The following is a 23120-nucleotide window of genomic DNA, read 5'->3' as shown; positions in this document are numbered from 1 at the left end:
CAGGCAGTACTTGTGGCATGCAGGCAGGCTCAGAGGAGATCCTGCAGCCAGAAATGGAAAGTCTTCAGGCATGTGCTTTTGGTGGGGTGTTGTCAACAGTGAATGAACCTGCACTTGCCCAGAACCATCTAGTACAGCTGCAGCTGAAATAAGAGTTCACAAGCATCTAAAGAGAAATCAGTGTTCCCATATGAAAAGAACTGGTGTGATAGAAATACCAACAGGGGCACCTAACCCAGAGATTAGGGAAGGCTTCCTCTTTTAAAGCTGAGATAAGGCTTGATATGGTGGCTCATGCCTATAATCCCAGTATTTCGGGAGACCAAGGCAGGAGGATTGCTTGAGTCCAAGAGTTTGAGACCAGCCTTGGGCAACATAGCAAGACCCTAGCTCTAGAAAACATAAAAAAATTAGTTGAACGTGGTGTCACACACCAGTAGTCTCAGCAACTCAGGAGGCTGAGGTGGGAGGATCACTTGACCCGGGGAGGTTGAGGCTGTAGTGAGCTGTGATTTCACTGCTGTACTCCAGCCTGGGTAACAGAGTGGGAACCTGTCTCTAAAAGAGTAAATACATAAAAATTTATTTTAATTATTATATTTTTAAAAAGGGTCAATGGGCCTGGCCTCAGTGGCTCACACCTGTAATCCCAGCACTTTGGGAGGCCAAGGTGAGCAGATCACCCGAGGTCAGGAGTTTCAGACCAGCCTGCCCAACATGGCGAAACCCTGTCTATTAAAAATCAAAAAATTAGCCAGATGTGGTGGAGGGCACCTGTAATCCCAGCTACTTGGGAGGCTGAGGCAGGAGAATTGCTTGAACCCGGGAGGTGGAGGTTGCAGTGAGCCGAGATCATGCCACTGCACTCCAGCCTGGGCAACAAGAGAGAAACTCCATCTCAAAAAATAAAAATAAAATAAAAAGGAGTCAGTGAAGAGACATTTAAGCAGAAAGACATGATAAGCTTTGTGTTTTGGAATATTCAGTCTAATTACAGCATGTCAGTAGATATCAGGATAGGACCACTGAGTGAGGATGGGGAAAAACAGGTTAGGGAGACCAGTAAAGAGGCTGTTTAGTTATCCAGGTGATATAAGAATGAGAAGTCGGGCAGTAGCAGTAAGGAAGATGAGAAGGAAAAAGATTTGAGACACAGTAAGTTTCCATATCCCCACTCATGGTCCATTCCTGGTAAAATGGTGAAAGAGAAAGAGTATGTGTGTGTGTGCGCACATGACATTGTAGGAGTTGAGTTGTCTAGAAAACAGCGCTTAGAAGATATGAATTGAAAGCTCATAAAGAGCTATTGGAGTTCTCTTAAGCACACTGGGAAGTAAAGTAACTGAAGAGAAAATCTCTCCAGTCACTTCTCATCTGGAGGTGAGATAGTGCAGTGCAGACTGAGAGTCAGGAGAGGTCTTGCTTTGTCCCGGATCTCTGTTGTCTATTGCTTTGACCCGTGTTTTTTCATTTAACCTCTCTGAACTTTGTTTATTTGTCCAACTTAATACAAAGATGATGAAGCTTGCCCAGCCTATTCTGAGTTGATCTTAAGCTCAGCATGTACTGGGGTGTGACCCAAGCAGGGAAGCTGACATCCTCTCTACTAAAGTTAATAGAATGAGAATGCTTAGGGTCATTGTTCAGTCCCAGCAGTCTGGTGTTCAGTGTGGACGTTGGCCTGTTGGCTCACCCCAGGCACAGGGGGTGAGTGGTTGTTCACCGTGCTGTGCGGCAGGGATGTGGGGTTTCGGAATGGGTTAGGGTGATACTAGGTTATTTCAAAGGTGATCCCTTCCAACTCTGAGACTGGGTCCTGTGTCACAGGCCTTAGTAAGAGTTAGATGAGATCATGGCTACAAAAGCACTTGGAGAACAAACATTCTAGACAAGTAAAGGTATTATTATCAGTAGACCATTTGACATTAGCTTATAGTTTTTAAATGTTTAACTTTCTTGCATATCCCCATGAGGCAGAAAATAACTTCCAAGTTCCTACATGCTGGTAGATGATTTCGTTTCATTTCATAAAGAGACCAAACTTTCCCTCATACCATCTTCTTAACTGCATTTTGCTTTTCTTACATTATCTCATATGTTTAACAATGACTGGAAATATTTGACTTGCCAAGACTTGAATTTGGGCATCTGGGGTTTCTCCCACTGTCCATGATAGCATCACCAGCAAGTGGAGCACAGGCTGTACATTCCGCATGTGAGCTTTCAGAGTGAGGAATGTTCTCCACCTCCTGGGAAAAACCAGGGCCCAATTCACAGGAGTTGAAAGGAAACTGATTTTAGAACCCTTTTACAGTACTGGGACTTTTCACTCATCAGTGCTGGGAACTGGTTCTCTTTCTGTTAAAAGAATCCCCTGGGGCTTTAAGCTTAAACGATGACAGTGACTCAGAGTGGCTCATGCTTATTGCACCTTGACGCTGTGCCAAGTGCAATTTTAGCCCTTTACATGTAAAATACACCACAGCCTGTGAGTAAGCATTCGCTTTGTAGATTAGGAAACCAAGGAACATGCAGTAAATAACTAGCCTAGAGTCGCACAGTTAAGCTGGAAGTTGGACCTTGGCATGTGACTCCAAAGCCCTGCCTGAAGTGCTGCTCCTCCCCTCCTTGCAAGCAGAGACCTGCCACACAGAGCCCACAGAGGTCTGAAGGAGGCAGGATTTCCTGTTCGCAGCTCAGGAGAGCAGACAGTGGTGTTAAGCAGGAAAAGCACATTAGAATTCCAGTTTACTTACAGTGCTCTCCACACCAGGAAGGAAATGCCCCAAATATGAACATGACTTCCACTAAGATAAATGGCTACAATCTAGGGGATTCCCATGTGCAGCAGAAAAAGTGTTAATCTAGAGATCAGAGTTTTTACCTGCTACCTCTTTCATATTTTCTTTCCTTAGGTTAAAAAGATCAAGTGGCATGAGCAACCTTTTGGGGAAAATTGGTGCCAAGAAACAGAAAATGAGCACCCTCGAGAAGTCCAAACTGGACTGGGAGAGCTTCAAGGAGGAAGAGGGGATTGGTGAAGAACTGGCCATCCATAATCGAGGGAAAGAGGGGTAAGAAGGAGTAGGTTATATGCCTTGAAAAATCCTCAGAACCCTGAAATCAAATGATTTATTGGAGACAGACTGCCCACTGTAAGCAAGCAGGAGCTTCTCATGATGGAACTAAAAATGTGAGCACTTTGTTCTGTCAGTAAGGCTTTGTTCCAATGTGGGGCAGGGCCCGTCACTGGGAAGGCCACTGCAGATGGAGGGAAGGCGGGGCATGTGAGGAGTACTCTCAGGGCCAGTCACGTCTGCCAAGCTGAATTTGCTGAATTACAGCTCCAGTGAACTATAAGTTGCCTAGTGGTTGGATCTGGCCCATGGTAGCAGCCTTGGCCTTATCTGAATCATTTGTCCTTCTGAGAAGCCAAACTAGTTCAAATCTTTCAAAAACAGAGCCACTGGAGTGCCTAGATGTTGCATTATTGTGACATTTTTTTTTGGTCTGTGTCATCATGGCCCAGGGTGGGGCTTTACCCTTGGCTATAGCCTGTGTGATAGGCCAGGCCCTCAGACAGCACCACAGGCCATCACTTGCACCTCTTTCTCTTCACTGTGGAATACAAAGAGGATGTTCATAACCTATGTATTCAGTTGTAAAAAGGGTCCTTTCCTTGTCATATTTGTCTTACTGGTGATTAAACAAAACATCAAGAAAGAAATGGTGGCCAGGCATGGTGGTTCACACCTGTAATCTCGGCACTTTGGGAGGCTGAGGCAGGCAGATCACTTGAAGTCAGGAGTTCGAGACCAGCTTGGCCAACATGGCAAAACCCCATCTCTACTAAAAATACAAGAATTAGCCAGGCATAGTGGTGCACGCTTGTAATCCCAGCTACTTGGGAGGCTGGGGCAGGAGGATCACTTGAACCCGGGAGGTACGGAGGTTGCAGTGAGCCAAGATTGAACCACTGCACTCCAGCCTGGGTGACAGAGCAAGACTCTGTCTCAAAAAGAAAGAAAGAAAGAAAGAAAGAAAGAAAGAAAGAAATGGTGTTCATAAGTACTTAGGGACCTCAGAAGGCACCAAGGAAGTTACCACAGAAGTGACTTCATGGCTCAAAATCAATAGTCCTCACCCCTAGCCATGAAAGGAAATGTTGAGTGTCCCACTCAGAGAGCCCTGGCTGCTCAGCAGCTCTGCCCTCACCAGTAAGCTCTTCTCCAGCAGCATGCTGGACACCTCTGAGGCTCAGCTCCATCACCAATAAAATTGGGATAATGATACCATCCTCGCTATGTGGTTGTGATGATCTCATGAGATAATACATGTATTGCTTACATATATGTAATATGCATAAAGCACTTTACGGAACACCTGTCACATAAAGGCTTGCATTAAGTCCAAGTCATTCAAGTTTTTTTTTTTTAAGAGAGAGAGTCTCACTATGTTGCCCAGGCTGGTCTCAAACTTTTGGGCTCAGGCAATCCTCCTGCCTTGGCCTCCTATGGAGCTAGGACCACAGGGGCACATCCCTGCACCTAGCTCATTCAGGTTATTAATGATAGGCAAAGGATTTATTTTGGGAGGGGTCATATTTCTAAATTAGGCTTCAAGATTATCTAAATGAACCTGGAAGCTGACCAGTATTTTTTTTTAACATTATTTATTTATTTATTTATTTATTTATTTATTTAGAGAGGGAGTCTCACCCTGTCACCCAGGCTAGAGTGCAGTGGCGCGATCTTGGCTCACTGCAACCTCCGCCTGCCGAGTTCAAGCAATTCTTCTGCCTCAGCCTCCCAAGTAACTGGGATTACAGACATGCGCCTCCATGCCTGCTAATTTTTGTATTTTTAGTAGATAGAGATGGGGTTTCACCATGTTGACCAGGCTGGTCTCGAACTCCTGACCTCATGATCCACCCGCCTCGGCCTCCCAAAGTTCTGGGATTACAGGCATGAGCCACAGCGCCCAGCCCAAAAAAAAAAAACATTTTAAACAGCTTCATGAGCTTGTTTAACTAGCAGACTTCTAGGTCAGTCTAAGCTGGAATGCTACAGGACAGGGAGAAGGAGCCAGAGTGATCAGGGGAAGGCTCCGCATAAAGTGCAGTGTTGTTTCTTCACGAGTGGCAGCTCTGACATGCACCCCAAACCTCTCCATTCAGATTCAGCTCTAGTAACTTGCAGCTCCGTCCTGTTCTCCACTCTTGCACGGTGATCTGAGACAGCAGAGGAACTATCAGTGTGTGCTACACATTATTGCTTTTCTGAATATTGATTATTTGAGTTGGACAGTGTTGACTCTGCTTGAGTTAATAGCGGTCTTAGAAAAGTAAGGAGTGCTGGGAGCAGTGGTTCACTCCTGCAATCCCAGCACATTGGGAGTCCAAGGCAGGAGGATTGCTTGAGCTCAGGACAAGCCTAGGCAACATAGCAAGACCTCGCCTCTACTAAAAATCCAAAACATTAGTTGGGCATGGTGCACACCTGTAGTCCCAGTTACTTGGGAGGCTGAGGTGTGAGGATCGCTCACCTCCAGAAGATCGAGGCTGCAGTGAGCTCTAATCGCACCAGTGCACTCCAGCCTGGGTGAAAGCGTGAGACTCTGTCCCAAAAAATAAAAATTTTCAATTAAAAAAAGGTAAGGAGTGGTGCTGTTAAAGATAGGAAGAGTTAACAAAATGTAGACTAGAAGAGAAGACAAGATTAAAAATAACATCTGCCTAGTGAGAACTTTTCAGGAGGGGAAAGTCACACAATTGGGTTAGGGAACAACTAACTAATACTGTTCTCCTTTATGCTCTGCTTTTCCCTCCTTTGTTTGAGGCTTCTCCCCTCATTCACCCAGCCAGATTCCACAGATGTGACTGTGTTTTCAGTGCAGATCTACTGGCTCTGTGCTCTGCCTCAGCCCTTCTCATCTGCTTTCTTGAGTGCCCAGCCCCATACCTCCACTCACTCTCCTTTTCTGGCTCCCGCAGATGGTTTAAGGGAGCCCAGCCCCTAGGCCAGTGAAGGGACTGGAGCTCTGTTCCTCACCTTGGCTGAGCATGAGAATCCTCTGGTGACATTTTCCAAAGTTCAGGTGACCACCTCTGTACAGAGCTGCTGAATCAAGAGTCTAGAACAGGTAGGTCACAAATATCTGCATCTTTAAATTTTATTTCTCAGGTAATTCTCATGCACAGCCAAGGTTGAGAATCACAAGACCACAGGTTCAAAATTCTAGAGGCATAAGACAGGTGCAGTGACATGCACCCGTAGTCCCAGCTACTCACAGCACTCCAGCCTGGACAACAGAGAAAGGTCCTGTCTCTTTACAAAAAAAAAAAAAAAAGACACAACGAAACTCTAATGTTGAGAAAAAAGAAACTTAAAGCAAGGAAATGAACACACAGACACAGGCTCTGGGCAGGCTGTCACCTGAGTGAGCTGCAGGTTTTTGGGGAAGAATTATACAGGCACCTCCTCGGGGCTCCAGCCTTCTACTTCTAACCAAGTCAGAGCCACGCGAGCACTTGTTTTATAATGATTCATTGCCCTTGCCCAGTTCTTGCACTCTTCTGTATGTATGTTTTACAATAAGCAATTCAAATATTGGGTCTTCCCATACCATGGGTACCAGCCCCATTTTCTTCATCTGTAAAGTAGAAACATTTTAATATACCTCTCATGATTATTGTGGGAATTATATAAGTAGAGGAAAGGCCGGGCATGTTTTTCAATAGGAGTCCTCTCCCTTTTCCATGAGTCCTGTGCTCACTTTTCTTTCTCCCACCTGCCATTACTGACCCCACCATACCTCGGGCCTTACTGGAAAACTAGATGCTTTATTCCTTTAAGTTTCTTCTTGATGTGTTCCTGCCAACTCTTCAGGAATATTTACCACAGTGGTGGGAAGCAGAGCTTGGTGGCATCTCCGCCCAGACTCCCTGGCTGGCTTTTCTTCCTTCCCTGGGCCTTTAAACTTGGAAAGTCCCAGGGCTGGGCCCTGGGCAGCCATCTCTTCCTCCCCAGGAAAGCTCACAAGTTGCAAGTTGCAGCTACCATTCTTAACAGAAGACTCAAAAAAAAAAAAGTATCCCCTGCTCTGACCATTCCACTAAGGTCCGGACTTACATTTCAGCTGTTAGTTGACATCTCCTTCTGGTTGTCCAAGACACATCAAACTTAACTTTCAAAACCAAATACTTGCTTTCCCTCCATAAACAGAACCCTCACTCCTCAGAATTCTTAGAAAATGGCACATCACTGTGTACCCTACTGTTAAAAGAAAAACTTGGGGTTGAGCATGGTGGCTCACGCCTGTAATCCCAACACTTTGGGAGGCCGAGGCAGGCAGATCACCTGAGGTCAGGAGTTTGAGACCATCCTGGCCAACATGGTGAAACCCCGTCTCTACTGAAATACAAAAATTATTTTTTTTTGTATTTCATGCCACCGGGCATGGTGGTGGGCACCTATAATCCCAGCTACTCGGGTGGCTGAGGCTGGAGAATTGCTTGAACCCAGGACGCAGAGGTGGCAATGAGCCGAGATCATGCCATTGCACTCCAGCCTGGGCAACAAGAGCGAAACTCCGTCTCAAAAAAAAAAAAGAAAAACTTGGGCTTCATCCTTGATTTCCTGTCTTTCCACCAACGTCCCACAATTCCAGTTGATGGTTTCATCACAAAATACTTCAGCTCATTTATATTCGTGCAGCCCCACTACCGCCACCCCAGTACAGGCCGCAGACATCTCCTCCGCTCCCTGCTTCTACCTCTGTACCCTTTCATCCATTCTCCACCCAGCAGCAGAAGCAGTCATTTAAAAATACCATTTTTCATCTCTTCCCTGCGGAACGCCCCCCGGTAGCCCTTCAAATCAGTGTTAGCCAGGCCCTCTCCCAGCTGTCCCCTGCCTACCTCTGTCCTCTTCTCCCCTAGCTCGCTGCAGGCCATCCTCACTGTCTCTATGTAGTGCTCCTCCCCCGGGAGGCTCTGGTTTGTCATCCAGGGCTCTACACGGGTGGCATTCTAGAGTAACCCCAACCCAAGGAACCCTCAGTCACATTACCCTGTTTGGTTTTCTCCGTGACATTTACTATCATCTGATGCATGTTGTCATGTTTTGTTCATCTATGGTAAGCCCCTGAGGGCAACATCTTGTTCCCTATTCTGTTACCAGCCCAGAGCAGGTGCTGCACCATGGCAGTGTCTAAACACCCATCCCACTAGCTAGCAAATAGTCATGGCTTTTGTTTGGCAGTCTAGTAGGATTAGAATTAACCGCCCAGAAAAGAAGAGCATAATACATCAGAATGATGTTTCCATCCAGGCGTCATTTCAGTCAGCAGAGATGGTTGAAGTCCCTGTACTGGAGACAGTCATCTGTCCGGCAAAGAACTGCTGCTTTTCCTCTGAGCTCCAGACTCCCAGGGCCCAGTACAGCATTCCAGGATCAGAGTCAGCCCTGCAGTCCTGTAACCCATTACACAGGTATCTTGGTTGTGATCAGCAGCAGCAGCTTGGCATCTAGCAGTGCTAAGGCAGGGGCCGACTGACTTAGGGGGAGGAATCAATGCACAGAGAAGAGAAATACTGGCTAATGCCAGCTGCTGCTGTCTGACCAATCGATTGAAGTTACGATTGGAGACCAGGTGTTTTTGTGAGTTGGAGAGGCATGAAGGAGGGACTGGAGAAAATAATTTTCTTTCTCCAAAAAAACCTATTTTCATGACCCCTCAGAGTTACTCTTTCAGAACCAGCACAACCTGGAGGTGATAGGGGAAGAAGGCAGTGGAGAAGAAACTTAATTAGAATCACCGCCCTTCCAGTCTAACCCTTGAGATGTTTGCAAGTTAAATCCTCCGGAAGGGGGGAGATGTACTGTTGGGCAAACTGCTTCTTTCAATTGCATTTCTCAGGATAGCAAAGTCTGTATCTCTGTACATCATTCCCAGAGCTTTATTCTAGCCTCGGCGTGCTTCCATAGCCCATTGCTTTGTGGTGTTGGAAAATGCGTTTACCCACTTTTTGTCCTGTGTCTGTGCTGCCTTGAATACTCACTTGGGGAACAGAATGCTAGCTTTGGGCAGCGTGATGGTAATGCAGCCTTAGTGTGTCCTTAGTGACTGCCTCAGGTTTCCCTCCGCTTCCCTGTGCTCTCCCTTTTCCTGACCAGCAGTGCAGGAAGCATCTCAGGGACTTCAGCCAGGGTGACTACATCTGATCAGCACTCTCTTGGACCTTACCACCCTCAGAGGCCCTTTGTCCTCCTGCAGTGTGGGTGCCCAGATACAGGTTGAATATCCCTTATCTGAAATGCTTAGGACTGGAAGTGTTTTGGATTTCATACCTTTTTCAATTTTGTAATATTTGCTTTTACATCATCAGCAATCTTGGGGACGGGACCCAAGTCTAAACACAGAATTCATTTGTTTTATATGTACTTTATACACAAAGCCTGGAGGTAATTTTATGCAGTATTTTAAATAATTGTGTGCTTGAAACAAAGCTTGTGTACATTGAACCATCAGAAAGCAAAGGCGTCAGGTGTAGAATTTTCCACTTGTGTCTTGTTAGTGCTTTAAAGTTTCTGATTTTGGAGGAATTCAGATTTCGGATTTTTGGATTTGGGATGCTCACCTTGTACTGACATGTTCGCTAGTAGCATTTTCTACCCTTCTCTTGTCCTCTTCCATTTCTCCCTCCCTCTTCATTGGCCTAGATCTCAGGGAAATTGGTGGCAGATAAATAATTTGGGTTGAAAGATTCAAAAGATGTCAGAGCCTTTTGTGCCTAACCTGGTTCTAAAAGGAAAAACTAGAAAATCCCTTAGGTTCTTAGCATATTTTATTAAAGAAAGTGAAGAGCCTCTTAATTGGGCCACAGAAGGCAATGGGAGCAGAAAGGGATGATGCACCCCCCACCACTGGGCTTCCCTGTGGACTGGGCTGAGTCATGCTGGGCCCCCAAAAGGGCTGCTCACAGGCCAGAAAAGCACCTGGACACATGAAGAGCAAGAGCCATGATTCCCATTGCACTTGTCCTCAGGTGGGTCTGTTCTGGGGCCACGACCCACTTAAAGTGCATGAAAACGTCCTGAGTCTCAGTGGCCACCTTTGAGGAGGTGGCCTTCCTAATGAGCCCTTCCTCTTTTGGGAACATTTAGTCTCTCGGTCTCTGTTCCAGTTGCCCTGGGTTTTGAGGGTCTGTAGAGGTAAAGTCAAGTCAGAAGAAATGTGAAGCAAGACCGGGCAGAATGACTCACGCCTGTAGTCCCAGCACTTCGGGAGGCTGAGGCGGGCAGATCACTTGAGGCCAGGAGTTGAAGACCAGCCTGACCAACATGGCAAAACCCCATCTCTACTAAAAATGCCAAAAAAAAAAAAAAAAAAGAAGAAGAAGAAGAAGAAACGGGAAGCAAGAACCCCAAGCCCGTGACAAATCCCATGTCTATTTTTTTGTTTTATTGTATACAAAGCACTTCTCACAGTTTCATTGTATTGCCAGAGGGTTATTGTAATTGTTATTCCTGTTTTACAGAGAAGGAAAAAAAAGGCACAGAAAAATAAGTATCTTGCCCAAAGTCACACAAAAACTAAATGTCAGAGTTACTGTCATCCTTAGCACCTTTTCTGTCTCTTGGCAGTGGGAGAGTATATCAAGAGTTTTGTTCATGGTCAGCTCTTGGCAGTAAACCAAGGCCGTCACAGGCATCCTGTTAGCAGCTGCAGATAGCTGTGAATCGGGGGATAGTTGCCAGACCTGACTTGATGGCCTTTGTCTGGGTTGCCCTTGAGAATTCAGTTGCATCCTGCACATGTGCCCCTCATTGCTGCCTGAGGCCTCCCTAAACCTGAACTCCGACTGCACCTGCCTGTTTAGCACCCAACCTGGGCTTCACTCTTGATAGTGTCAAGGTTAGCTGGACCCAACACAGCTTCTGGGAACGTGCAGGACCTTTATTCATACCCAGTTAGCATCCTTATTTAAGTGTCACTTCTGATTTTCAGGAAAGTCAGGGCTGGGCCCGATGGCTCTCACCTGTAATCCTAGCACTTGGGAGGCCAAGGTGGGAGGATCGATTGAGCCCAGGAGTTCGAGACCAGCATGGGCAACATGGAGAGAACCCTATCTCTACAAAAGATTTAAAATTAGCCTTGGCCGGGCGCGGTGGCTCAAGCCTGTAATCCAAGCATTTGGGAGGCCGAGACGGGCAGATCACGAGCTCAGGAGATCGAGACCATCCTGGCCTACACGGTGAAACCCCGTCTCTACTAAAAAATACAAAAAACTAGCTGGGCGAGGAGGCAGGCGCCTGTAGTCCCAGCTACTCGGGAGGCTGAGGCAGGAGAATGGCGTCAACTCGGGAGGCGGAGCTTGCAGTGAGCTGAGATCCGGCCACTGCGCTCCAGCCTGGGTGACAGAGCGAGACTCCATCTCAAAAAAAAATAAAATAAAATAAAATAAAGTAAAATTAGCCAGGTGGTATGTGCCTGTGGTCCCAGCTACCTGAGAGGCCGAAGCAGGAGGATTGTTTGAGCCTGAGAGGTCAAGGCTGCAGTGAACTGTGTTTGCACTACTGCATTCCAGCCTGAGCAACAAAGCAAGACCCTGTCTCAAAAAAATAAAGTCAGGAAGAAAGACCCCAAATGCTTAAAGCCACATACTTACTCCTTTCCTCCACCTGATCTCCCAGACAGGTAGCACTGGAAGATGGCTCTTGAAACATACCCTAAATTCCTCTTACACCCCTGGGCCAACAACAGCACAGCAAGATCTCATGCTGAGGCTCACCTCTCTTTTTTCTGCTGGCACTTCCAAGGGACAGTTAAAGTTCAGTGCTGTCAAAATCCTGGTCCCCATGGTAGTGAGCCTCCCTGGGGCTGGTGGGGCTGGGGTGGAAAGATGACCAGTTGTAGTGAACCTCAAAATGTGAACCTCAAAATGGCCTCTCAGGCCATTTTGGTTAGCAGCCCCCACTTGAGAATCACAGGTCTCTTAGTGGGAGGTGGGAAGTGAGTTTGTTGTTAGATGTCTACACTTCCCTACCTGTCTCCTCTTTTTCTCTTTTTATCTAAAGGGGTCCACACTGTCTGCAGCTTCCCTGACTGCCAGGGACTCTGAAGTTCGAATTCAACCAGGCAGCCTGTATTTTTATTTGTTGAATCTGACAACCCTGACCCCAGGGGCTTTTATCAAACCTAAGAGCAGGCCCTGTCATTGTGTTTCCAGCCATTCTGGCCTCATGGATGGTTTTGACACAGCAGCTTAATATCTGAGCCAGACCAGGTATTTTGGTTACTCACTGCTGAAACCATAAGTCCAGACTTGGGCCATCTACTATCGTCAGGAGCCTGTTGGAAGCTGGCTTCCTAAAACCATGGTGACAACATTACCTACCATTTTATTGAGCATCTTTTCTGTGCCCAGTGTGATGTAGACACTATTTTATTTAATCCACACAACAGTCCTTCAGAATGGAGTCGACTAGCCATTATTTATCATCATTATTACAAATTAGGAAACAGAACTAGCAAGGTTAAGTGACTTGTCCAGAGTCACACAGACAGCAAATGACAGGACTCAAACCTCCAGCCCTCTGGCCTCAGAGCCTGTACATTTCTGGCCAGCCCTCCAGAAGGGTCAAAGTAGTCAGGCCTAGCTGGAAATGAGGTCGGATGATGGATAGTACTTCCCAGGATGCCGCCAGGAGGGAAAGCAAGGCCCTGGACTCAGCAGGGGAACACAGGTTCCTGAACCCAGTAGCATTCTCACTATAAATGTAATGACTTTGTAATGACAGATGCACATTTTCCACAGTGCAACAAAAGAAAAATTAGTGCAGAGATTCAATTATGTCTCCCATTTTCGATGGCAATTTTTGCTCTCTCGATAGATTAATTAGCGGCAGAGATCTCCTCCCCCCAGGCAAATCGCAGCACACTTTATGGCGAGGAGGTGCATTAAGATGCAGCTGTGTCTCATTAAGCAGCCAGCCTCGCTCCCAGCAAGCACGCCTGTGCTTCAGCCCTTGCTGCTTTCCCGTCCTGCCTGGAGGACAGAGGGAAAGTTTGCTGAACCCAACCAGATTCGGGAGCAGAGTGTCCACCTTTCAAGGGGATCCTGTATGTGGACTACAGGCCACAGAGGCCCTTAACCTCATTCTCTTAGAGGAATTTAGGGAAAGAGTTCTCCTGTCATCTTAGCAGAAGCAACCTAGATCCAAACAGGGTGGAGGGGATACCACGGAGAGGAGAAAAGGGTGAGGGGGGAAGAAAAGAGCTCAGAGCAGTTAAATCGCTTCTGAAGTGTGCAGTTTATGAACCTCAGCTCACTTCATCTTCACAGCAGCCCTGTGAGGTCATTTTTACTGTCTTCTTTCTTTCATTACCACATGCCCCCTTTTCACGTTTTGATGTATGTACGCAAGAGGCATAGCTTTCTCTTACCCACCAATTCAACACACCACTAAAGCCAAGAAATACAGCATCACCATGCTGCTGTATAGAAAAGTGAGGCTCAAAGATGTTCATTCCTTTGCCCAGCTAATAAGTGAGCTAGAGCTAGGACTTGAACCCATGCTTGTGTAAACCTGTATTCTTTCTTCTTACCTTAAAGTCCTGTTAGAAAATTGCAGCATCTTCCTGCCACCCAGCCTCTGATATACTTTCCCTTTGATAAGCTGTTGCCTTCCTTTTATTTTCACCATCCTTGTTTAGACCAAATGTGAGTGGTTTGGATTGTACTGGAAGAGTCATGGGTGGTCACTCTCGGCACCATTTACTGTAACTTAGTTTATCCCTGGGGCACGGGACCATGCAGAGAAGGAGTTTCTCCTACTGGATTCTACTGACAAACACTGTTTTCATCTTCTTCTAGGTACATTGAACGGAAAGCCTTCCTCGACCGAGTGGATCACAGGCAGTTTGAAATTGAGCGAGATCTCAGGCTGAGCAAAATGAAACCTTGATGTTACGGACAAAATCAAGAGCAGCTTAATCCTGTTTACAATGTGAGCTTTTTGTGCGTCTGTGAAATGTTTTCCAGTGTTTCTCATCATCTGTTTCCCAGCAAGGTCTTTTTTTTTTTTCTACATTGAAGTTCTGTCTATGTATCTTAATCACAAATGGTTTCATTCACTTTACTTTTAAAAATTTGTCCTTAAATGAATAAATAAAATAAAAGTTGGTCCTGTGAGAGGATGATGAAGATGACGACCTCACTCACCTTCCTTTTATTCTGCTGCAAAGTCCCACCCAGTTCAAGACAGCACATTCCAGGTCTGTCCAGGTTGGCAGAGGTCTTGCCAGGCATGGTGAAGAGAGCTGACCAACCCGGGTGTGAATTTTCTGGGACCAAGAGGCTCTTTCTGCAGCCAGCCTTGTCCCGAAGAGCTAGAGGAGGTGGCTCACTAGAGTGACTGGAATGCCAGGCCCCTTTGCAGCTTGTTCTCATTTCCACTCGGGCTTCTCTCCTGATCTGTCTGTCTCCTGAATGGATTCCTACTGATGGCATGTAAGGCTGAAAAGAAGGATATGGTATTGCTGAATTAGCTGTTTTTTCCCTTCAGCCTTTTTCCTTTTCCCAAAGAAAAGTTAAATTCAGATACGCTCCCACTTCAATAGTTCATTAGTTTTTAGTTTGTCGGAGAATATTCTGAAGGATTTTCTTTTTTATACTCATAAGAAAATGTAAATTCCAGACTTCCTGCTTAGAGTCAGACATTCTTTGCAGAACAGCAGGGAGGAGAGTAACAAATCTTCAGTGAAGAGGGAAAGGGTGATAGAGAGCATTCATATTAATAAAGCAGGAAACCCCACAACCTGCTCCTGGTGTGTGTGCCTGCATGTGCACGTGTGTTACTCGAGTAACATGACAGGTTTGAGTGATGACAGGATCCCTAAGACTGCATTCCATTTCTTGCTGGACCAGCTCTGTGGCCCTGACCACAGGTCATTTTTCTGTGCCTCCATTTTCTGGTCTGCAAATGGCATGAATAACACCAGTACCTCCAACGGGTGGCGTAAGCTAACAACACACCCGGCGGGTATGAGTGCTAGTTTATGGCAGGTCTCCCACTCTAGGCCTCTAATGTGGTGAGAATTCATAGCAGCAAAGACCCGACTGTCAACAGTAGATGGTTATGGGCTATGGATCTTATTACTCAGAAAGGTAGTTGACAAGTTAAATTTGAACACAGTGTCTATTCACATCCCCTCTGATAAATAATTCTAAGTGATTATAGAGCATTTCAGGCCAGCGTCACAACAGGCAGCCTGAGAGGTCTTAGTTATGGTCCCAAATGGGACATAAGAATAACAGAGGAAGGTGGGCGAGGTGGCTCATACCTGTAATCCCAGCACTTTGGGAGGCTGAGGCAGGTGGATTGCTTGAGCTCAGGAGTTCAGGATCCGCCTGGGCAACAAGATGAAACCCAGTCTCCACCAAAAATACAAAAAGAAATTAGCCAGGCATGGTGGTGCGTGCCTGTGTCCCAGCTACTCAGGCAACTAAGGTGGGAGGATCACTTAAGCCCTGGAAGTTGAGGCTGCAGTTAGCCAAGATCATGCCATTTCGCTCCGACCTGGGCAAAGGGAGTGAGACCCTGTCTCAAAAACAAAAAAAGAATAACCTAAGAGCTGCCAGTATTTTGATGAGAGGACATCCAGACCTTCAGGAGGTAGCAGCCAAGATTTGATGTGAACGTCCTCCCATATGGTACTCTCTGGCTTATCATCCGTCATTCACCACCATTTGGCAACTGTTTCCCTAACTTTTCTCTGGAGTTCTGAGTCCCTCTTCCATTGCGTTTCACAAAGTTCTTCATCTTAGCAGCCAGTATCTCAGCAACACGTGAGCTGGCGCTCTCCCTGTTTGAAAAATGATCTGGAATCCAATAGAATGAATGGTGCTGAGTTCGTGGTAAGTTAGGGTTTTTCTTTTTAGCCAGTGTTAACACCTGTGAAGCCTAAGGGATTAAGACAAAAGCTGCAAAGCCTGCTGGGTTCTTCTTACAGGTGGGTTTGCTATTCCTGTTTTGCTCCAAGCCATGAAGAGAGAAGTCAGGTGTGTCAGTGAAAGTCATAGCTGTGTGCTTGGGCCCTGCCTGTCTTGTTCAGGATCCAGCCCCCACACAGGTTTCTCCATCTGTACCTGTGTTCAGTTAATGTCACAATTCTGGAGAAATGTTGGTTCCTTTCTGCTGTCTCTTGACTGGTGCCCCTTTTCCCAGCAGGGTTGCTGCCCACATCTGACTTCCACACAATCACCCATTACCTTTCCATGAGTCTTTTAGAAAGCCCCTCTAGTCTAATCTTTTTTGACAGATTCTGGCTGCCTGTCAGGGAATACATGGCTATTTGCATCAATCCTGTTACAGGTGCCCTGTTTCCCAATTTGTAGATCCCTACTTCAGAGTCTCACACTTTGCCACTTTAAACTGTGCTGTTTGCCTTGACTTCAGCTGTCACTCTCTTGATCTACATGGAACCTCTTTAAAAGCCTCCTGTACTGACCTCACTTCATCTCACTAATGAACTGCTTCCTCTGGCTGATACATATGCATCTGTGTGTATGTATTATGTACACGTGTGTCATCTTACAATGAGAGTTCATATCAGACTTTCATTTATGTCTCAGTGCCCATAGCTGGGTCACTGAACTACCTCTACCTGTAGGAAAGGCTGGAAAAGTGAGTGTCATGGAAAACAGGCAAGGATGGGGGTAATTAGGAGTATGTAGTAGGTCAGCCAACCAGTGTACCTGGCACACCCAAGTCTTTGTTATAAACCAACGGGCTTTTCTCTATTTGTTCTTTAAAATTGTCCCAGGCTGGGCACAGTGGGTCATGCCTATAATCCCAGCACTTTGGGAGACCAGGGCTGGAGAATCACGTGAGCCCAGGAGTTTGAGACTAGCCTGGGCAACATAGTGAGACCTCATCTCTAAAAAAAATAAATTTTTTAAAATTAGCCAGTTGCACTGGCACATTTCTGTAGTCTCAGCTACTCGGGAGGCTGCAGTGGGATGATCAGTTGAGCCCAGGAGGTTGAGAGGTTGCAATGAGCCATGGTCACACCACTGCACTTCAGCCGGGGCAACAAAGAAGACTCCGTCTAAAACAAACAAACAAAAAATGGTCACAGAGAGGCAGATAGGTAACTAGGTAGGTAGATACGTAGGTAATAAGATTAGACTAGATAGGTTAGATTAGATTAGGTGGTCCCAGAGTGAGACCCCATCTCAATAAATAAAATTGTCCCCAGAGGAGTGGGTGGGGTTTATTGAAGCTGAGAGAGGAGTATTTTAGATTTATTATACTATTCTCTCTACTTCTATATAGATTGAATTTTTCATGTTTTTTAAATTGTCACAGGGAGGCCAGGCACAGTGGCTCACGCCTATAATCCCAATACTTTGGAAGGCCAAGGTGGGTGGTTCACCTGAGGTCAGGAGTTCAAGACCAGCCTGACCAACATGGTGAAACCCCATCTCTACTAAAAATACAAAAATTAGCCAGATGTGGTTTGCACGCCTGTAATCCCAGCAACTCAGGAGGCTGAGGCAGGAAAATCACTTGAACCCGAGAGATGGAGGCTGCAGTGAGCCAAGATCGCGCCACTGCACTCCAGCCTGGGTGACAAAGTGAGACTCCATCTGGAAAAAAAAAAAGATTGTTAGAGGCTCTAAGGAAGGACTTTGATGTGCTCAGGCTGTTCTAGGAGAGTGTGGGCAGCCTCCCAGGGCTCACCTCCCCACCCTGCAAGTCTCACAATGGCCATGAGTGTGGTAGAGGGGACCCTGGTCCAGGAAGGAGGTCCTCTCTGGCTCCTAAGATCCTGTGCCTGTTTTTCTTTTTTCTTTTCTTTTCTTTCTTTTTTTTTTTTTTTTTTAGACAGGGTCTTGCTCTGTTGCCCAATTAGTGCAGTGGCATGATCGTGGTTCACTGTAGCCTCGACATCTTGGGCTCGGGAGATCCTTTCACTTCAGCTTCCCAAGCAGCTGGGACCACAGGTACACGCCACTGCACCCAGCTAACTTTTTAATTTTTTGTATAGATGGGGGCTCACTGTGTTGCCCAGGCTGGTCTTAACTATGCCTGTTTTAACAACTTGGAAACCAAGCTTTACAAATTCTATGTTACCTCATCTTCCCAGACTCTGAAGGACTTCCTTTGGCCCCTTCTTTTTACTCCTTACTGGTGTGGATCAAGTTCAAGGGACAGGGGAACTGGCCAGCAAGACAGGGTCCTTGGGCATTGGCAGTGGGTATCTGCAAATGGGTGGCTGTTTCTTGTACGTGTAAGCCAGGCCCCAGGAGGCAGGAGTCTTCTCAAGCCCTGCCTGACCATCCCCAAGGGCTGGGTGCTGTGGCTGCAGAATGGAGCAGGCCTTTGGCACCAGCCAGTGACCCAGGCAGAGGACCAAGCAGGTGGGTGTCCATGGGGGTGCCAAGATGGGGATGGGCCACTCTTGGGTATTCCTGTTGGTCATCTGTGCTGCCTGAGCCCATCTGTGCCCTCAGTGGACCTACCTTCTCTGCCAGCATTGCTACCTGTCCCACCCTCTTCCTACCTCATGCTCAAAGGACTGAGCCTCCTCAGCAAATGTCTAGCCTTTCTCAGTGGACCCACTGAGACCAGGCTGATGGGTGGGACTGATTAAAGTGTGTTTGCCTTCAATCAAGAATCACCTTTTCAGCCAGGCACGGTGGCTCACACCTGTAATCCCAGTACTTTGAGAGGCTGAGGCAGGCAGATTGCTTGAGGCCAGGAGTTTGAGACCAGCCTGGGCGCTATATACTTATAGATATAGCAAGACCCTATCTCTACAAAAAAAAATTGAAAATTAGCTGCACATAGTGGTACGTGGCTGTGATCCCAGCTACCTGGGAGACTGAGGTGGGAGGATCACTTGAGCCCGGGGGTTCAAGGCTATAGTAAGCTGTGATTGTGCCCTTGCACTCCAGCCTGGGCGACAGAGCAAGACCCCGTCTCAAAAAAAAAAAAAAAACACCTTTTTTTAATTACAAGTCTGATTTGAACCATGACAGACACTATCCTGCCCAAAGTGACTAATATTTTATCTAGCTCTCACATCCACATTTAGTGAAAACTCATCTATCTAACTCCCAAAGGAAGTGATGTCCCTTTATCCAGGAGTTGGAAATTGTCAAGGAAACTGTTTGCAGGAAGTGGGAAGTGGAAAGAGTGAGTCAGTGCTAAGAGGTGTTTGGCAGCCTTCTGCAAGGCACAGTGCTTGTCCCCTGCTGTGGTGTGAATGGCTGACAACGACAGTCCAAGGATACCTTAGCTGGTCCTGCGGAGTCCAGAGACTCCCCTGGAGTTGACTTTCCTGGCATTGCTCTTGTCCTCTTCAAGTCCCAAATGGGTGTGTCAGATTTCCAGGGCATCTGGCACCTTCTCATTACTGAAAAAAGCTGTCCTAAAACAGGATAATGTCAAAAATAAAATAAGCCTCTTGATGTGCTCTGCTCACCTATTTTCTGAGGAACGCAGTGCTCTAATTAGGAACTCTGCATAAGGTCTCTAGGGGCAAAAGGGGACACATTAAGAAGGAAATCCTGAGTGAGCTGTACACTGTCAGCGCCCATAAAAAGGTGCTGGACTAAGGCCTGACAGACACTTAGCTGGTACCTGACTTCAGAACTGGGCAGTGCAGGTTACTGAGTGGCTGGCACTGCAAAGGCCAGGAGACCTCCCGGGCAGGAGTGGAGTGATGGTGCTTCTGGCATCTGGGCAGGGACCAGGAAGGCCAGTGACAGGCTTTCCAGGTGCCATGCTGCCTCGTGGCAGGAGAACAGAGGCGGTGTGGTTGGTGTGGCGAGATGGGAGTGTGTGGTGTGGCGTAGTTAATGTGGTGTGGTGTGATGTGGTCTGCGGTCTGACACGGGGTGGTGGAAAGGGCCTAGAACAGGCTTTCAAGAGCAGTCTTCTGCTTTTTGGTATCAGTCCTTAGCCAGATCTGGAAATGCTCAGGCATATTGGGTAAGACTTAACGACTTTTTTAATTACCAAAAAGCACAGGTGAACAAACAGGAATTGGGCTGAGAATGGTGGGCTCCTGGGAAGGATCAGAAGCTTTTAGCTTCATCAGCAAATGATCGGTTGGTCCTGCGTGCCAGGTGCTTCCTGGCACGCTATCTTGTTAGATCCTCTGCCCTTTCAGAGGAGGAAACTTTCCTGAGGTCATCCGGTAACACAGCCAGGGCTGCACACACATGGCATGGCTGGGGGGCAGGATGTGGGAGGGAGCAAGATTAAACAGCCTCTCTTCACCCCCTGGATCCCAGCGCCATGTTGGGAAGGAAAGACCTGAGCTCAAGGAGAGAGAAAAACCAAAGGTTGAGAAGGTTCTTGCAGATGAAGAGAATGGCACCTCCCTGCTGGTACCGAATTTTTGTGTCAAGAGTTCACTGAGATGAGCTCAGCTGAGGCACCCTGGCCTCAGCTCTGGTACTGCCCAGTCTAGGGCAGCTTCTGACCCACTCTCTGCAGAGGAGAGGGTGCTGCTGAGAAGTCCTTACCTAGGACTCCAGCCTTGCTTCAGACAGGCCTAGTGGCCAGGTGTCACCCACGTCTAAGCTCTGCTCCATGGTCACGTTTCTGTGCTGAGCGTTTCTGAGTGAAGGGTGTTGCCCTCTTCGCTTTGAGACACTACCTGGGGTTAGGGAGTGAAGAGAGGAGATGCTCAGATAACTGCAGCCACTTGGTGTGTGGGAGGTTCAGCAACTCAGGGACATTGAGTGCCACTCCCCTGCCCCGCCTTCTCTGAGCTAGAGATTCCCGTCTTGGCCTCTTCTGCTACTTCTTCTTTTGAAACAGAGTCTTGCTCTGTTGCCCAGGTTGGAGTACAGTGGGGCGATCTCAGCTCACTGCAGCCTAAGCCTCCCTGGGCTTAAGCAATCCCGCCACCTCAGCCTCTTGAGTAGATGGTACTACAGGCATGCACCACCACGCCTGGCTAAGTTTTATATTTTTGGTAGAGATGGGGTTTCACCATGTTGCCCAGGCTAGTCTCCAACTCCTGAGCTTAAGCAATCGGTGTGAGCTACCACGCCCAGTCTGCTAAGTCTTTTTTACTATTGCTTTTGTTTATGCCCTCCTAGAGCAACTTAAGTCCAAAAATACTACCAGATGCAATCTTCGTGCACAGCAAGTTGACCCCAACAAGGAAACTGGGATGGAGAAGTCCAGCAGGGTCACACCACAGAGCCCCTCCTTTGGGCCTCTCTCCCTGCTATGCAGCCAGCTTTCATTGTTTGTGGTCTCAGAAAGCTGATGCATAGACTGAGTCTGTGCTCATATAAGGTACAAGGTGGCTGTGCTAGGGAGGAGGAGGGAGAGAAACTAACATAAGGAGAGTGCTGTGGGGTCAGACACATGACTTGACATCCTGCCTCTAACCCTCCTATCTCCAGGATCCAGCTAAATCCCTCCACCCCTGCGTCTTGGATTCCTCACCTTGGAAAGGTTGCTGAGGATGGTGAATAATCCTGCTCTGCCTAGCTCACAACACTTTATTAAGTGAAATACACCATCCACGTTACTGTAATTAAATTGTGCCTGTGAGTCCTCCTTCCCCAAGACAGCCAAACTTGCAGGAGTATAAATTAGTGCCACTTTACAGAGCACTTTGGCAATGTCTAATAAATCCGAAGTTGTACCTGACCCCGGATGCAGCAACTGTACTCCCGAGATACATCTTGGAGAAGCATCAGCACGTGCACAAAGAGACAGGAGTACAGGTTAAGTACCCCTCGTCTGGTGCTCACTTTGGCAGCACATATACTAAAAAAAAATGGAATGATACAGAGAACATTAGCATGGCCTCTGCACAAGGATGTGATATGGTTTGGCTGTGTCCCCAATCAAATCTCATCTTGAATTGTACTCCCATAATTCCCATGTGTATGGGAGGGACCTGGTCGGAGATATTTGAATCATGGCGGCGGTTTCCCCCATTCTGTTCTCATGGTAGTGAATAAGTCTCACGAGATCTGTTGGATTTATCAGGGGTTTCTGCTTTTGCATCTTCCTCATTTTATCTTGCCTCCACCGTGTAAGAAGTGCCTTTCGCCTCCTGCCATGATTCTCAGGCCTCCCCAGCCATGTTAAGTCCAATTAAACTTCTTTTTCTTCCCAGTCTCAGGTATGTCTTTATCAGCAGCGTGCAAATGGACTAATACAGGATGACATGCAAATTCATGAAGCGTTCTATTTAAAAAAAGAAAAAGTATCCCTTACTTGAAATGCTTGGGACAGGAAGTGTCTCCGATTTCAGATTTCTTTGGATTTTGGAATATTTGCATTAGACTGATCCAGCATCCCAAATCCAAAAATCTGAAATCCAACATGCTCCAATTAGCATTTCCTTTTAGCATCATGTTGGCACTCAAAAAGTTTCATATTTTGGAGCATTTTGGATTTGAAAGCTTAACCTGTATTGATAATTATAAAAACTTGGCAACTACTGTAGAGGAGGAAAAATTTTTCTTCTACTCTATTTATTTATTTATTTATTTTACATGTACATAGGTGTCCTCACAAGAAACATGAAGACCCAAAGAAACAAGAGTTGAAAGCTCATATACTGGGTTGGGCAAAGAGTAGTAAGTGTGACAAGGTGAAAGGGCCTGAGCTAGGGGAGTTACATTGGTTGGAAAAGTGGGAAGATACAGGTTTGTTAACAAGGTTCGTACAGATTTCTCTCAGCCTTTAACTTCCCCTCCTCGGTGATAAGAGCGTCTCTTTCCTTCTGGTATAAGAAGGATACATTGGGTCAGGCGCTGTGGCTCACACCTGTAATCCCAGCACTTTGGGAGGCCGAGGCGGGTGGTTCACAAGGTCAGGAGATCCAGACCATCCTGGCTAACAGGGTGAAACCCTGTCTCTACTAAAAATACAAAAAAATTAGCCAGGCGTGGTGGCGGGCGCCTTTATTCCCAGCCACTCAGGAGGCTGAGGCAGGAGAACGGTGTGAACCCAGGAGGCAGAGCTTGCAGTGAGCCGAGATTATGCCACTGCACTCCAGCCTGGGCAACAGAGCAACACTCCATCTCAAAAGAAAAAAAGAAGGATACATTGGCTGGGCATGTGGCT

At 46.9% G+C, this 23120-nt stretch overlaps 1 protein-coding gene and 1 non-coding gene across 3 annotated transcripts in view; both read left to right on the top strand.

Annotated features, from left to right (window-relative positions):
• The window catches only part of CFDP1 (craniofacial development protein 1), a 151820-nt gene extending 137606 nt beyond the window's left edge, over positions 1-14214 (top strand). Inside the window, exons 6-7 of one of the 2 annotated variants that reach the window (XM_045382217.1) lie at positions 2916-3074; positions 13880-14214. In XM_045382217.1, coding sequence (XP_045238152.1) covers positions 2916-3074; positions 13880-13970 — 250 coding nt within the window. In that variant the 3' untranslated portion in view covers positions 13971-14214. The remainder of the gene's footprint in view (positions 1-2915; positions 3075-13879) is intronic. The other variant, XM_065537740.1, reaches the window with a different exon arrangement.
• Positions 14215-21785: 7571 nt separating this feature from the next.
• LOC123570781 (U6 spliceosomal RNA) lies at positions 21786-21897 on the top strand. The gene has a single exon (XR_006695024.1). It is a non-coding gene; the product is annotated as a U6 spliceosomal RNA (small nuclear RNA).
• The last annotated feature ends 1223 nt before the right edge of the window (positions 21898-23120 follow it).

The sequence above is a fragment of the Macaca fascicularis genome, chromosome 20 (genome assembly GCF_037993035.2).
Source record: "Macaca fascicularis isolate 582-1 chromosome 20, T2T-MFA8v1.1".
Lineage (NCBI taxonomy): Eukaryota > Metazoa > Chordata > Mammalia > Primates > Cercopithecidae > Macaca > Macaca fascicularis.
The sequence above is the reverse complement of the archived record's forward strand: the minus strand, read 5'-3'. Positions and strand labels throughout refer to the sequence as shown.